Raw genomic sequence first — 17,488 nt, forward strand, 5'->3', positions numbered from 1 at the left:
GACCCTGGCATAAATACAGAATTGAGAATATATGAACCGGTTGTGGCAGACAAAATCACCAGCTATTAGGAAATGTTGAGATATGTAGCCAGTCATCTGACCGGTCAGCTTTTGAATCATGAGCTGTGTCGTTCACCGCCGGAGAAACTGGAAGGGGAACAGCCGAGCCTGTCCAGAATGGGAGTGTTGGGTTGTTGTTTATTTCGATGGTGTGGATGAGGGTTAGTGGAGCCGAGGCATATTGTCCACATGGATGCCTTGGCTCTGCAAGCCTGATGGAGTCTTGTCCAGCATCTCAATGTCTCCAGCACAAATAGCCACATTCATCCACTCCTCTCACACCATTACACCTAAAAGACTCGAAGCCAGCTGATCCATAAATAGAGGCAAATTTGTTTTCAGCAGTTGCAGTAGCTGTTGTGGGCGAGAATCAACAGAATGGAAAAACACACAAATAAATGGAAGAAGTTTAATATTATATTTATGTTTCCTGATATAATAACTGTATATATATTTGTATTAAATGGTGTGAAACAATAGACAGAGAGAATGTTCCTTCTATAGTGTTTGTTCCTACCAGTACTACAGTGTGCGGGGTCAGTCGGTCAGATCCACACTTTAACCTTCTAGTGTTAAAGGGTCTCACTGACTGCATGGTTACCGGTTACACAATAATGTCACTAATCTTCTCATTTGGAATCCAGATGCCGGCCATATCTTAATGAAGCTGTAATGAGCTGTTGAAAATCCTTGAATAGCGGGGGGGATTATTGAATTGAAACAAGCCCAGTAATCATAACATCAGAATGGCCACTCACTATTTACTGCCCATTGAGACACATTTCTTTTTCCATTTATTGGACTGAATAGCTTGTGCATGCGTGTGTTGGTGGGGGGTTTAATTTGGTTTTAAAGAAGAAGCTGCAGGCTTCTTCTTTATTTTCTAATTCCTTGTAAAGCGGGTCCAGCAGCATCACAGTAATGTTCTCGGTGCATGCAGGTGTGCATGTCTGCTCACTGCTGGCTGATTGGGACTTGATGACAGATTGGCTGGACAAAAAAAAGAGGAAAAAAAGTGGTCTGAAATAGCAGAGTACAAATGCAGGAGTCATTCGAACATACCAATGTTTCCACAATGTTATTATATTGTCATGTACTAGTCTGAGCCTTGTAGAAATGTACAAATAATGTGAATAAAGGCCATTAAAAACAGTGGGCTTTCTGTGTTCCTAGCGTTCAGAAGAACCCCTAAGACGCAGAGAGACTCACTGGAGGTATAGTTCTCTGTTTAGCATCCTTCCGCTGAGTAGAAGTGCCACTTCACCATTGAGCATTTGTCAGTTTATGGATGTTGCTGTCATGTCAGCCTCGCCGTACACACAGAGTGCAGAGCAGTGTGTAAATAAAAGAGAACGGGGCTTAGAATGGGCGACAGGAACACAGCACATACACAGTCAGGAGGTATACCCACCCAATACACGCCCGCAGGGGACTGTGCACACTATAGCGGACGACAGTGCAAATGGAATGGTATTAATTGCCCCTACCAATTCCACACACGCTTAACCCATTAAGACCTGAGGCTGATTCTACAAATGCCTTCTAAATCAGTAGTTCTCACACTTTTAAGATTTTTCAAAAATGTTCAAGAATAGCAGATACAGTAGCTTGCAGTGCGGCACGAAGTGACACGTGAAACAGATGCTTTCCCAACAGATGCTTTTTGAATGGGTTCATGAATAAGATACATTTATGACACAATAAAGTTAAGAAGCATTTTCTCTCCTGGCTGTCTAATCACACACTTAGTAATAACAGATCTACAAGCTCACAACGTGTCCCATCACAATGCAGTGATGTGAGACACTGTCGTACTTGTACAACGAAGATCAGGCAACTGCATAGCGACTTTTATGAATGTGTGTACCCACTGCTGTGAGTTTGCATATCTGCTATATTTGCTTTTTTATATACGTTTTGTCCATAATGACATAGTGACATGATCAGGTTGAAAGTGGTCTAGAATAATGTGTTTGCGAGGCTAACCTAATGGTATAACCTGCGTGATGTGATTTGTTTAATCTTTTTTCACCCTTAAATTATGAGGGCAGTTCAACCAGCGCAGGTCTGCTGTGTTAGAGAGAGTGTGTCCAGGTGTGTGAGTTAATGCTGATGCCAATGACTTCACCATCTGGTGTACTATAGGAGAAAAAGAACAACTCTGAAGAGTTGGTGATTTATGCCCGTTGCCATAGAGATGTACACATATGCTAACTATACATGGATGTGTACCCCCCGCAATTGACAGCTTTACAGACTTAATGTATGTCTTGTAGTATTTCTGTATTATATTACAGAATTCATTCTTCAAATAATTTATGTTTCTAAAATGTTCTTCTTCCTATTATTAATATTATTCCTCCTAGTAGCAGTAGCAGTAGTCGTCACTGTACTGTATTCGTCATGTTGTCATACCAAATCATATTCAGATGGCATTAACTGACTCCTACTCTCTCTCTCTCTCTGTGTTACCTCAGGTCTCAGCATTCGTGGTGCCCAGGAGGAGGACCCCCCGGACCCCCAGCTCATGCGCTTGGACAACATGTTGCTTGCGGAGGGCGTGTCGGGACCAGAGAAAGGCGGCGGCGCATCGGCTGCCGCTGCAGCTGCAGCAGCGGCCTCGGGGGCAGCGGGGGACAACTCCATTGAACATTCCGACTACAGAGCCAAACTCACCCAGATCAGACAGATCTACCACACAGAGCTGGAGAAATACGAACAGGTGAGCGACGCTCATGTCCCGATTCTTTAAATTCACAGGTATTATTGTTGTGTACGATGCTGTTGTTGCATACCGAAAACAGCCGATCTGCAAGCTCACAACTTGTCGCAATGCGGTGCGTTGTGAGCTTGTAGATAAGGTTTTGTCGGCACGTTCCCACAGCACGCGGCACCGTACAGCTTGCCAAATTCCCATGGCCTGTGAAAGTGGACAGCAGTATCTCACACTGTGCTACTCATTTAATAATTGCTAGTCCGTTATCCTTTATCATCATGCATTTCTCTTGCATTGATGTCCCAGCCCCACGAGGAATCATTCGGAGAGTTCAGACACTGTTTAAGCTCTTATCGGGTGAAAGGGATAGGCTGGCCATCAGCCATTTGACACGCTTGAGTTGGTATTAAAATGTACTCATTCAGTTCTACTTCACATAATAATGGACTGAAGCATTAATGTGGGATAAATGCACTGAATATATGCATGATGTTCAAAATGTCCATTGTGCGGTTCCCCAGTTTGGAGAATTCAGTCAGTGTGCTGTAGTTGATTAGAAAGGTCTAGAGTGATGTAGTCGTCTGTGTTAAATGCAAGTATGATCAGCCTCTCCACCTAGCACTTTGAGCTTGGCATTAAGCACCGCGGCATTATGGTTGAAAATAGAAGGTGTAACAGTGATGCCTCAGCAAGCCAGTGAGGTAAATTAGACTAATTTACTCTCTGCACTTTGAGAGAGGAGGAGGGATTGCGGGGGCACACAACACTTTGCCTGGAGTGAATGCATCTTTCTTAAGGGTGTTTCCAGGTTTTAATTATCTAAATGTAAATACTTAACGAATTTTACTCAGAGTAATGAGCTAAAGTGTGCACTACGTAAATGAGTTATTCTAATTAATCATGTATGAACTACTGGTTTAACGAAAAGCTGTTTAAACTCTCTCTCTGCATTAGGGCCAAGCCAAATTGCAGATCGGCATTTGCATTCATAGATGACTTCACCTATTAAGTCATCAGAGTAATATATAAACACCATACCCTTGATGTTTTAACAAAGAGAACAAGAATCTAATGAACACTCTGCCCGGCTGGAAAATGTTTTTATGTATCACATGATGCAGGAGTCAAACCAGGAGCTTTTAAAAGCCATAAAGGCTCACAACAGTGACCTAGGACATTAAGAGGGACGTATTCCTTTACTCTCGTCATTCTCCTTGGCAGGCATGTAACGAATTCACGACCCATGTGATGAACCTGCTGAGGGAACAGTCTCGCACGCGGCCCATCTCGCCCAAAGAGATTGAACGCATGGTGGGAATCATCCACCGCAAGTTCAGCTCCATCCAGATGCAACTGAAGCAAAGCACCTGCGAGGCTGTCATGATCCTGCGCTCCAGATTCCTCGATGCCAGGTCAGTAGATTAGGTGCATGTAGTGTGTGTGTGTGTGTGTGTGTGTGTGTGTGTGTGTGTGTGTGTGTGTGTGTGTGTGTGTGTGTGTGTGTGTGTGTGTGCGTGCCTGCGTGCGTGCTCGTGTGTGCTTGTGTGTGTGTAATTGTGTATGTGCGTGCGTTCTTAAAACGTATATTATTTTCATGTGACCTACATAAACAAAACCAGAAAATAAGGTCATTGTATACTGTACACAGGTCAGATTTTCTTTAGTTTCTTGCTCAAGGTATTTTTTATTATTTTAAAACTCTACACAGTGCAATAAAACAGATACAATTGAATAAACACAATATATCACACAGACAGCTCCAAGTTCTTGTGCCTACAGTGCCACAACCTTGATATAATACTGCAGTAAATGGGTCTGAACTTTCTTTATCGATTAATCTGTTTATGGGTGCACCTCACATGATGAGGCCATCCACTATTTTCAAGACAATCGTGCCCTAACACCCAAGAGCAGTTAAGACCATGTGAAACGGGTGACGGAGTCATGTGGGGTAATGGCAGGTCATCACCAGGTGTTTTAGATGACCCTAATCTCTAACAGTTTGGGAGAGTCCAAGAGAGCCCGTCAGAGAGCAACTTCTTGCCGAGCAGCAAACCAAGCGTAAGCGCATTTGCTGCCCGCTGCCTGTGTGAAGTGCGGTAAACAAGGCAAAAATAAGCAAATGCTCAACAACACGATAAGTAGCGCCCTTGGGAGGGAAAGGGACCCAGATCTAGTTAGAGTCGGCTTGTTTCTGCTGGAGATCCCTGGGGCTGTGGCACTTCAGGAACGATGCTCAACTGTGCATGCCATGATTTCTATAATGTACCGAGATGCACTCCGACTGGGCTTTGCACTCCATCACGAAGCCCACCCATCCGCTGCACTAAACTCCACACATTACACGCTTGGACTGGAGATCGCAGACCAACAGACCAAATTAAGCATTGTATGTGTTTGTGTGTGTACTGGACGTGTATGTGTATTGCTTGTCAGTTTATTGGGTGGGGGGGGTATGGTCTTTTGTGTGTTGATGAGTATGGCTCTCTGTGCATGTCTGCTCCTGAGGCCCCCTTAGCGCCCATTCCTCATTATTTTCACCATTTATGTGTGAGATTGATTGTGCAATTTGTCCGATCCAAATGGATGAGTTAATGCTGGTCTCACTAATGAGCTCACTTGGCCTTTCTTGTGTTTTGTTCACCACTCAGGCGGAAAAGAAGAAACTTCAGCAAGCAGGCGACGGAAATCTTAAACGAATATTTCTACTCGCACCTCAGCAATCCTTACCCCAGTGAAGAGGCTAAGGAGGAACTGGCCAAGAAGTGCAGCATCACAGTCTCCCAGGTGGGTAACCGTGCTCTCCTGTCTGTAGCAGTGGCTGGTGGGTAATCAGGGTGGTATAAAAGGCCAAATCCTGGAGGAATAGCTAGCGTAGGTCACCACAACCAAGACACAATGTCCTTACCTAACCTTGACATTGTGACTGCCTAATGATGCTTCAGTCTTGGCCGGTCCCAGTCAGTCAGAGCAGGGCCACAGGGAGGGGAGGTCCTTATCATGTTGGCCTCAATCAAAGCTCTATGCTTGCCTTCTCTAGCCGCCCACACTGGGGTCCCCTGCCATTTTTCTCTCTCATTCCCATCCACCATGTGTGCTCTCTGTTGCCTGGTCAATCACTTACTGTAGGTCAATTGAGATTTGAAAAGTAAACGTTGGTACAGTATACCTATTACTGTGAGAAAAGCAGATACCTGTAATGTCTGGTGGCTCAAACAACAAACACCTGAATGTAACTGGAACATAACACAGCATTGCTAGTGAAGAATGACGTGGAGTTATAGTGTGAAGTAGTTGTTTTAGACTTGTTAATTGCCCACAAGTGACCTTACAGGATTCTGCTAATTCGCAGCATATGGTCTAATTTGTCCAAAAGACTCAAAACATGTGCTTTTCCCACTTGATCTATAATCTAGCCTGGTAGCTGGGTAAACCTGAAGGCAATATCTCTCACACCCAACCCCCACATGTTGTACTCCTTTTTTATGCTATTATTGTGACTACTATGTAGATTACATTTTGTACTCCATTGCTCTATGGCTGTCCTCACAGGACTCAATATCAGAGTACACTGCAAAACCCTGAGTGTTGGTCTAACTCACAGAGAGTGTCAATATCGATGTGTGCAGGGACCATTTTTACACTCTCTGAGTTAAGCTAATACTCAGTATTTTGCAGTCTAATATCAATCTATACGCAAACCATTAATCTACAATGTACTCTTCTTTTTTGTGTGGGGAGGGGGTGTTGAGGGGTATTATTGAGTGTAGTCATGAGTCAGATACTGTAAAAAGACCATTCTTTTTTGCCTTCAGGGGGTGGGAAGCACCATCACAGTATCACAGGTATGTCATGACTTCTCCTGATCCACTGTTGTTGTTTTTTTAGTTTTCGTTTATTTTTGGATTATTTTCATTCTTTGTACCTTTCCTTTTGTTGATGTATGTACAACCTTACAGTCTTCACCACACAGAACCCCCCCTCCTCCTCCTCCACCCTTCCCGCCTCACACTAGCGGAACAATGCTAATATAATTAGAGGTTACAGCACTTACAGTACAGTACTGCTTGACTATGATTTCTATTTTTATTTTATTTTTTACAGTGAAGACCATGTAAGAGGTTAAGTTTTTCAACATTTACACATTGTCTTTAGCTCGCATTAGTGAATGATCCATGCCATGTAGACCAGCTGTTATTTTTCGGAGGACACCCATGTCACCATTATGTTTGTACAATTGTGTCACACATGCACCGTATATATACTTTATTTTCCTACACATTTATTTTTTTCTGTTCTACAGTGGTTTACTACATTCTGCGTTTTTTTTGTTTTGTTTGTTGTAGTAGAGCATCTAGTAGTTGTGTCCTCTCTAAAATCTAGAAAGTACAGTCTGTGTTTACCCCAACCCCACCCACCCACCCACCCACCCGCCCATGCACCTACCCAGCTACCCACGCACCCACCCACCCAACCAACCACCCACCCGCTCCTCTTTCATGTTCAGTGTGTGTTCTTTATGGCAGTTTAAGAAATGGGCGCTGACCCTCACAAATGGAACTCCATTCTCTCTGAGTGCCTCACTAAACAGGCCACTGTATAAGTTCCCATGAGAACAAATCAGTCTGTGCAAAAATTAGAGGCTTTTAAAAATTCACTTGAACTCATCTCAAGCCCCATTAGTGGGGTACTCCTCGACAAGCGGAGGCCACAGCAGACATTCTTATTGACTTATTCTTAGTGCTTTGGCTCATTTTATGCGAGTAACAAAGTCTGGGGCACAACATGATGCCACGTTTTCCCCCAGTAAGCATGTTATTTCAGACTGTAACAGAATAGCAGTGTAGCTAATGCTATTCTGAGGATTTAGTTAACTAACTTCAAATGGCTCAAACTCTCTCTTCGTTAAATTGGTGACTAAACTACTATAGGTTTCTACTCTGTGCATGGTTGACAAACAACTTAGATGTTTTGTCTTCCGATTCATAGATTCAAATGTTTTGAATTGTTGTTTGTCACTAGGCCTATGTAACTGCTCTGAAACTGCATGCCTTGATTACTAATGAAGCAAACTGCTTCTCCTTCATCCAAGGCCAGTGTGCTTGTTTATAGCAACTCAGCGGAGTGCAAGGAGCTAATGGTGTTGTCGAGGAGATTACCTCACTACATAAGGCAATGGCCCTCTGCAGGCAGGATGCAGCCTTATTATTTCATGCTGTCAGTTTGCATGCGACATGATAGGGCTCCCTAAATGAAGCCATGGGATTGAAGGGCAGTGGTTTGTGTCTGGGTTTATGGACGTGTCAGAGGCCATAATTGATATAACCTCCAGAGACTGCTGCTGCAGATTGAAGACACTGGACGACAAGAACCTCCACCCTGACTGAAGAAGAACATCTGCATGCATCTGCACCACAATGTTACCTAATTCACCAACTGTTATTTCCCACCTGAGTGACACTTATCAATATTTCACATGATTATGAATTCAGAGAACGGAAGTCTTGAGTTTGCATAAGGTATTAAAGTGCCTTGTAATAATTGATAATTATAGTATGAGGGTTTGAGACTTTACAGTACATAACCCCCAAGTCGTATTGAGATCTTAAAAAGATCATGCATTGCCTTTCATTGACAAGAGAAGAGCATTGACCTGAAATGTGAGTTTGTGAATTATTAAGTACACTTCCATGGCCTCTCTAGTGGGCAGAGGCGAGCAGAACGGTGTTGTGTTCTTGCGAGGGGGGCTGCATGTGGCTATTATACAATCACTGCCTTTGAGGCTGCTGAGGTCAGGTAATTCAGTCTCGCAACCTGGCTCTCACTGCACAGAGAAGTCAATTGAATGCACGGCTTGCCACAAGATAAAAGGGAATTAGTTCTGTAGATTGGCTTGTGGTCCCCCACCTTACAGTGCCTTGCATTTACTCAATGTTTAGCTGAACCTGGGAATCACTATAGCCAGAGTTCACTGGGCAGGAGAGAAATGTGTGCAGCATGGAGAAGTGGTGCAGTAATACCCAGGGTATATGATGCCAATGCAATTCAGTCTGTCCAGGCTTGCAACACCTTACAGTGGCAGAATACAGTCATAACAGCCTGCCCCCCAATCACGTGTGTAATATGCTACTAGATCACAACCATCAGAATACAGTCATAACAATCTGCGTCCTATGACAAAATATACTACAAGATCAAAACCATCAAAACGTGACATATCCACTTCCGCGTCCTCACCAAATGATCAGTCAATTACATTTTATTACCATAAGTTGTAATACTTAACTGCATCACTGCCATAGTTTGTTGAAGCAATATTGTGTGATAAAATATGAACTACTGTGTAGTCTGTCAATGTCAACCATGCATCACACTCATTGTTGTGACATACAAGTAGCATAACCATTTTGTATCACTTGAATTAAAAAGATACATTAGACTAGCTGGAAATATATATACAGAATATTTTCTGTATTTCCAGTTGTTTAAGTAGCCTATACCCTGTGAGCTGGTTGAAAGGGTCGAGACTATTGCATCCTCGCTGGCCCTCAAATCCTCCTATAAGCAGGTTAAGTAAAAAGGATGATGGCCAGGGCTTTCATTGCTTCCAATTAAACCTTGCTTGTTAGTTTAACCTCTAGGTAAACCCATCAAACAATTGATGTCAAGGAAGGCCTGCCAACAGTGGGCCTCGCCTGAATAGTCATTAATTTTAATTGCCTAGATATTAAAGATTTAGAGCACAGAGACATGCAGGATAGAAATGATCTGATGTCCCGCAAATTCACTCTTTTTTTTTGCGCCATAGCATTGGCGGGCTGCTGGGGGATATTAAAATTTAAGCACAGGGGTGGAAATTAAATAAAGCGTCATTAGGGGCAGCTGCTCTTTGGCTGGTCCAGCAGTGGGCTTCAGGGCCTTAGGAGGGGGTTGGGGGGTTAGCAGCAGCACAGCGACAAGACAGTCTAATTTATAGGACCATTAAAAGCAACCATCATCTCATTATTATTCCACTGTTATTGCAGAGCCAGCATTCGCACTGAGAGGGTTTACCCCCTCGTACAACTTTTCAGTCTTCTGACTGTGATATTGGATGTCATCATTTCCAATTCGACGTAATTAGCTTTTCCTACTAATCTAAATAAAAAAATATGCCCAGCTTAATACATTCAATTGAAGTCAACACTTCTTCCTGCCTTTGGAGTAATATTTCACTTTGGTAAATACATTTGCATTTTTTTTAAACATGCACACTGCAATATGAATTCATGAATAATCAACTAACATTAGCTGCCCCAATAATTCGTAGTCAAAAAACATCTTAAGGCCCTTTCCCCCCCTTCCAACACAGTTTTTGATGATTGCAAACAAGACAAATTGCGTCTTGAATAGTTTCCACAAAACATTATGATATTGTTTTTGTTCATATACTGTATCACTTATATATGATGTATTATAGAAGTATGAAAATAATATGATTTATATTATTTGCAATTTAGCATGATTGTCCAGAATCACATACCAAGTACAAGATCAGAGTAAATAACATGAACCCTAGTCAACAAATGACGGGTAAATGGTCAATAAAATAGAATGCAAAGAAAACAATGATGTTCTACAAAGTAACTAGGATACCAAGTAAACATTAAACCTAGCATTCGCCTATACAACACACTATTTAAATAACATACTTAACAGTTGTGATAAAGTATTATGTATAAGTTATAACAATAAATATATAAATAACAATGTGAACAAGTAACCCACCTGTATCTGCATACTATCTATCAAAGAATAGACAACATAGTAAGGCATGAGGAGTGCTATGGGGAGGTGGAGTCTGAAGAGGTGAGTTTTCAGACGGTGGTAGAAAATGCATGGGTCTACTGTCCTGACTGAGGGGAGGGAGGTCATTCCACCGCTTGGGAGCCAGGAGGGAGAAAAGTCTAGGACACTTGGAGTGATGGCCAGGGTGTCGTAGGTTAACTGATCGAAAAGTGTGCAGGAATGGGTGTAGGGGTGGATCACGTCCTGAAGGTAAGGGGGTGCCATGCCCTTGATTGCCTTGTAGGTCATCATCACCAGTATTTTTAACTGGATGTGGGCATCCACAAGCCAGTGAAGGGAACTCAGAAAGACAGAGACAGGAACATTTGGGATGTTGAAAACCAGGCGTGCCGCGGAAATCTGGATCAGTTGAAGGCGTTTGAGTGAGGATACCGGCAGACCAGAAAAGAGGGAGTTGTAGACAGTAGCTGTCAAACCTGGAGATGACAGCGGCTTGGATTATATGTAGCTGGACAAAACTCCTTGGTAAGGAAGGATCTGATCCTCAGCATTGTGTGACTGCTGCAATGTGTGCCTTGAAGGACAGCTAACTGTATAGGACCACTCCTGTGTTCACAACAGTAGCCACCAGGATGTTGTTGATAGAAATGGAAAGATACTACAATTTACAATTTAGGCATTTAGCAGACGCTCTTAATCCAGAGCAATTTACATTAAGCAAGAACAAAAAGCATGGCAATACATCATATACATAAACAAGTAGTTATCATGAATCATACGTAAGCTAAGAACTAAACAGTGGAATATCTATATAATGAAACTACAGGTGTAAGGACCTTCCAGGGAAGAAGAAAAGCTGTAATTCTCGTCTGCGTTGAGCTTGAGGTGGCACTGAGAAGAGATCGACTGTGAGGTGTCAGCCAGGCATGCAATGATGCACTGAGTGGCTGAGGGAGGGAAGTAGAAAAACAGTTGAGTATCGTCAGCTTAACAGTGATCATAAGAGCTTATGGGCGTCGATGACAGAGACAAAGAATCTGATGTAGAGGGAAAAAGGAAGGGGCCTAGTACAGACCTAGGGACCTCAGTCAACAGTGTACGGGGGATTAAAGTAATCCTTTCCATGAAACATGAACGTTATATACCCAACACAATCATCATTAGTGCTTAACTGTTGATAACGTTGTAGTAGTGAATTGTTTTGCACTAAACACATGCTTTTGGTGTACATACCAAGCTACAACTATACGACTGTATCCCTCTTGGAACAGTATACACATTTCAATGGAAATGGCAGCACATAACCTTAAAAAAATCTACCACTTTATTGACAGTGTCGACCAGGGCTTCACCAGGGTCGAAATCTTTAAATGGAAAAGTAGGAAGACTATACGCACTTGTAGTATAGTGCCTACATTTGCACTACTTTGCACATAGTATTTTACATTTGTTGATGATATTGCATTTTGGTGTTATTTGTATGCTATGTTGATGAATTGAATACATACCACAATGGAAAGAAGTCCCCAGGACGTTTTTTGTGTTATCTTTTTAGCTCAAATATCAGACTGTACCTTGTGCTGTTTACATTTCTGTCTAATAGAGTATTTATTCAACCAATCAATCAAAACCGCCAACCCCTGGCTGGAGGTATACTAGTTATACTGTATTAACATATTCTACCATACAGGGTGGTTAAAATAACATTTTATTCTTTAAAATAATCCTGGATTGTAGCTTTAAAGAGGTTGTGCTGTGATCCCCCTCTGCTGTTGGCTTTAGTGACCAAGTCATGATTAGCTGCCGCTAAGCCAATGGTATACTCTGAAACACCTAAGCCAATGGGAGTCTGCACCACTCGTGTAGCCAATCACATAGTAGCAACCTAGTCATGATTGGCTGCCTGTATTAGCGACCTAGTCATGATTGGCTGCCTCCTAAGTCCTGCCCTGCACAGCGGAAGTCTGCACCCACTCTGCATGCAACGCCGCCGCAGCTCGAAGCTACTGACAATAGCTGCTAATGTTATGAGCTAACTGGAGGGGAGAGCAGGAAAGCCACAACAAAACACAGTGATTGAACCACGAAACGAACGCAAACAACGATCGTGAGGTTGTGACAGAAACATACACGTTAAAATAATAATAGTAATATTAATAATATGAGGGAATGGAATGCATATTATGCTAATAAAAACAGCTTAATACTTCCTAAGGTTAATATGAGCATCAAAGCAATATTAAAAATACTATTTACTTGACAACTTGCGACGGGAGTGATTCCTATTGAGTGAAAGATTCTCTACATTGTCTTATTAGCCAGGGATCCTTTTAAAATTATGTTTTTATGTGGCCACATCCACCAGTTCATTAAATATGCCTGGTTTGCCTGGTGGGTGGTGATGGGTGGTGAATGGTGATCCACCTGAACTGAAGCTGCACCCGCAGCTGTTGTTGTATGATAGGGGAGGGGTTAGGGGAGGGGATGATATTGTGATGTCACTATATGACTGTCATTTTGATTGGGCCTTTTGACCTGGGCCTCGATTGGGCCTTTTGAGAAACTAAAAATACACAGGACAGACATAATTGAATATTCTAACCACACCTGGGGGTCTGGAGTAATGTTAACTCCATAGACACATACAAAAGAGAAAAAGTAAAAAATCACGGCAATCCATCTTTAAATATTCTGCACTTGAGCAGAATACAGTATGTGCACTCCAGTCGGTAGCCACTCATTCACTGTGAACGTACGGTCGTGATTTTGTAGGAATAAAGTTCAGTGACAGTTCTTTATACCACACTATTTCGTTTGATTATGTGATGGTGTAGTTTTTCATAGTTTGTATTATTTATGTTGCGACGTTGACATGATGACATGAGTTAGAAACGTTGTTACCGGTGTTGCCATGTCCGCTGACTTGGGGCTTGTTTTTCATTCAAGTTGCTTGAAAATATTGGTAGTTACTAGTTGCAGGTTGCGTTCTTTTGGGCTTTTGGGGCGTTTCTAAACTGTAGTTGCTTATTTAGGCTTGTTCTCTAATATTGTTTAAACCTGTGATTCTGCCAACGACCCCCATGTATCTGTGCACACGGACCAGCATCTGAAAAATGTTTTGTGCCATTTTTTATTTTTTATTTGTATAAAACAAAAACTATTTTGGAAAATATCAGATCGACAAGCTCACAACGACACATGTAAGCTTGTAGATCTGCTATTCTCAAGTAGCTGCCAATGTATAGTCTTAGAGTATAAAATATAAGTGTATAGTAGCTCATTTGTGGAGTGGCTTCTTTTCGTTGTTTATTTCTCTCACACAATCTGGCAACACCGTTTGTTACACTGCTCACTGTGTATAACTGGCTGGAGACACCCTTCACAGAGGAAACAGTCCGTCAGCCCAGGACATGGCAGCTTATTCCTTTACATATATTTGTGATCATATACTGTATTGTATTGTATTGAACTCATTATTTTCACTGTGAGGTTCTATAAATGTATTTAATAGGTTTATTTGGCATAGTGACAAGAAAAGACTTAAACTTCCATAGTCTTTTGTTATTAATGATAGGTACAACTCCTCCCTAATGACCCAGGAATGTGAGACAGCTGATCCCGATTGCTCTTAGCACTCATCAGAATGTGACTGGTTGTATGACTAGCCCATATATGTGACATTGTGCCTTGAGATGTTTTGCCACATAACCTGAAGAGTTCTATATAATAAAAATGTCGGCACTTTGGCTATTTGACATATTAAGATTATTCTGCCGTGGACCAGCACCAGTAGAAGGACTGGTGTGAGTAGGCTATAGCATCCTTCTGCAGCTGGAGAATAAGTAGAGACCGCTTTTTTATAGCTTTATTTAATGTTATTTCACATGGCTTCCAAACGCAGTAAAACCACCTTCCAAAAACGACAGGACAGTTCATCAACATACCACTACAGTGCCGCACAGTGTACAGCCTCAGCCAATTTTAACTCCTTTTCAAGTTTACTCTGTGGTGTTTCAGACTTTCAGTACACATCATCATCTGCGCACATCATTAACGGTAAACCTCGGCAGTTATACTAAACAACGGGTGAAACGGGATGATTCCTCCTCCATTGTTGCAGTCCAGTGTGTCCACTCGTCTCGGTAGGAATGACGGACATTTTATCTGTGAAGCCGCGGTCTCTCCGCCTACCTCTTCTCCAGCTGTTAAATACAGCAGTGTAACTGGAAGAACTCCCGTTTTTAACAGGAGATTTAATACGTTTCTACCTCATGTCAACGTCGCAACACGAATAATACAAACTATGAAAAACTACAACATCACATAATCAAATGAAATAGTGTGGTTTAAAGAACTGAACTTTATCCTACTATAAATGTGCCACGTCTCTGCGTGCGTGCATGTATGTGAGTGTACGGTTGTATTGTAACTCAAGAACCGTTTGCCCCACCAACTTCAACTTTGACACACGCGTTCCACACCACCGCAGGGAGTGCAGTCCCCGGTACCGAGTCAGTCAGACCCACGCTTCTCCAGAACCACCACAAAAGGCCCTGTTCAGGCTCTGCCAGTGGGCCTAATGAGCCGAAGTCCCCTCACCTGTGCAATTTCCAGCCTCTGCCTCAGCCAATTGATTGCCATGGCAACCCCACACCTGCAAATTGATTACTTAACCACTCCACTTTTCACAGTCAGTTCCACTCTTCAGACACAGGCTGGCAGATACAGAGATCTCCATGTGGGACACAGACAGATAGTTAAAACGGGTGCTATGACAAGTTGACAACGGGTATTATTAGGTTCCCAAGTTGCATCGTTCTCAAGTAGGCCGGTAGCCGACGGGCACGTACAGGTCTCTTTCCTACCAAATCACGACCGTACGCTCACAGTGAATGAGTGGCTGATCAAGTCCCAACTTACGTCCCAGTAGCTACCCTCGATCAGTCCCATTAGGGAAAGACCAGGGCCACACAATCCGATGCTCCGGAACTACTCTGCCGGAACTGGGAGTGAGAGGAACTGGGAGTGAGAGGAACTGGCGCGTGAACGGCTCTGTGGGTTGACTCCTGCCCGGGCCCCTCCTACGTCTCACTTCTTAAATACTATACATGTAAATTATATACAGTATTTACTACTATTTATTTATTAGCTTGTAGTGTTAAACATGTGCCAAAGTTGTAAACATGTGTAAACATTAAATTACGTATACGTAAGACATTCTTTAACAACAGGCATTAGACATGATGTGAAGTAATGAAAAGTTTAGAGTGTTTGCAGCGGGAGACACAGGGGCCCCCAGTGAGCTGGGTTTCATCGAGAAACAAACAGAGAGCATGTCATGCTCCCATCCATGAGAAGACACAAGTGATTCTTGATTATGGCTTAATTAGCCCACATACCCAGTGGACATTACTGCAGGGGCTGGGAATTGGGTGCTTGATGGACCCAAACGTGACATCTTGAAACAATCACACTGCTCAGTGCACAGTGCTGTTGCTACGTGATGTCTGACACCTCTGCTCCTCCTCTGTTCTCTCCCGCAGGTATCCAACTGGTTCGGCAACAAGAGGATCCGCTACAAGAAGAACATAGGCAAGTTCCAGGAAGAAGCGAACCTGTATGCCGCCAAGACGGCAGTAACGGCAGCACACGCAGCTGCTGCTGCAGTGCAGAATAGCCAGACCAACTCCCCTACCACGCCCAACTCCGGTAGGCACTCCCGCATATAGATGCAAGCTCTAGCCCTCCACTCTACCTCAGCCGTTAACCACTCCGCCTGCCTGCCTCACCCCACTTCCTCACCGTTCACACAGACGAGAGTGACAGGCTCTGCTCCCAGCTTGGGATCACAGTGTCTCGTTTCTCTGAGACAGTTGATGCTGAGTAAACTCATGCATAAAGAGAGCGTTCCTGTTTCGTGAACCAAGAACACATGTATTTTTGGCTGGGGAAAAAAAGGACACGATTTCAAAATGATGTCAATGGGATTTGTTTTCCCTTGACTTTAATGTCAACTACATGTCATTTGTCATGTAACGGTATGTAATTCCACTTTATGAGCGCTTTAGCTAAATTAAATGGCAACGTATTGCTGGGAGAAATATACAATGCAGGATGCTTGTGAGGAGAGTGTTGTAGACAATTCATATAAAACAGGATCAGAATGCAAATACGAAAGAATTGAAAGGGCATGTTTTAGACCGGTTAATAGACTAATAATAATGTAATGCTGAGTTTGAGGTTGACCTGCGTCGGGATGTGGTAAGCTTATGAAGTGGTCCCCTTTTTCTTGCACCCAGGATTCCAGATGAAAGATGAAGAGTTTCAGCTGGATTCTGCAGAGAGCAAAAACACTCTTTTAACCAACATGTTTACTGGTACTGGCCTTTTCATAAAGCTTCTTATTGTCCTTGTCATTTACCATGTGATACCTCCCCGCTTAGACATTAGATTGGAAGTAGGTGATGTGGAACCATTGGGAGCTTAAGCGACCAACCACATATAGAATGGGTCCCTTGTGTCGTGATTTTCATTCCGTTTGTGTCCACCCTTTTGTTTTTTATTTTGTGTGAAAAGACCCTCCTGTGTTCAAGTGTTGGCTCATACTCCTTTCATGTTCCTTTCTGTCCTTCCTTTCCTTCACCCTTATAGTTGCTTGCTTTCTGGGAATCCTGTAGTCTATGTATTTCTATAGTCTGATTCATACTTAGTTGTGTGTGGGTGTCGCACACCGAAAATAGCAGATCTATTCGCTCTCAACGCTTTGCACTGCGATGCATTGTTGACCTTGTACTGTAGATTGGCTATTTTCGGTGCACAGCGCTCGTACGCAACAAAGTATAACTCAGGCTTAAGTGTGTGCTGAACGTCTGAGTTGGAGTCTGAGTTGGAGTCTGTGTATGCAGACGGAAGTGGCATTTGTCA

The 17,488-nt window shown here is 42.8% G+C and overlaps 1 protein-coding gene across 7 annotated transcripts in view; it reads left to right on the top strand.

Annotated features, from left to right (window-relative positions):
- pbx3b (pre-B-cell leukemia homeobox 3b) overlaps positions 1 to 17,488 on the top strand; it is a 74,753-nt gene that overhangs the window by 51,843 nt on the left and 5,422 nt on the right. For 2 of the 7 annotated variants that reach the window (XM_083784255.1, XM_083784252.1), the window contains exons 3-7: positions 2,538 to 2,782; positions 3,998 to 4,188; positions 5,428 to 5,563; positions 16,108 to 16,273; positions 16,864 to 16,941. In XM_083784255.1, coding sequence (XP_083640381.1) covers positions 2,538 to 2,782; positions 3,998 to 4,188; positions 5,428 to 5,563; positions 16,108 to 16,273; positions 16,864 to 16,941 — 816 coding nt within the window. Of the gene's footprint in view, positions 1 to 2,537; positions 2,783 to 3,997; positions 4,189 to 5,427; positions 5,564 to 6,591; positions 6,622 to 16,107; positions 16,274 to 16,863; positions 17,471 to 17,488 lie in introns of those variants that run through there. The other 5 variants (XM_083784251.1, XM_083784249.1, XM_083784253.1 and 2 more) reach the window with 5 other exon arrangements.

This window comes from Protomyctophum parallelum, assembly GCF_964188405.1.
Source record: "Protomyctophum parallelum genome assembly, chromosome: 15".
Lineage (NCBI taxonomy): Eukaryota > Metazoa > Chordata > Actinopteri > Myctophiformes > Myctophidae > Protomyctophum > Protomyctophum parallelum.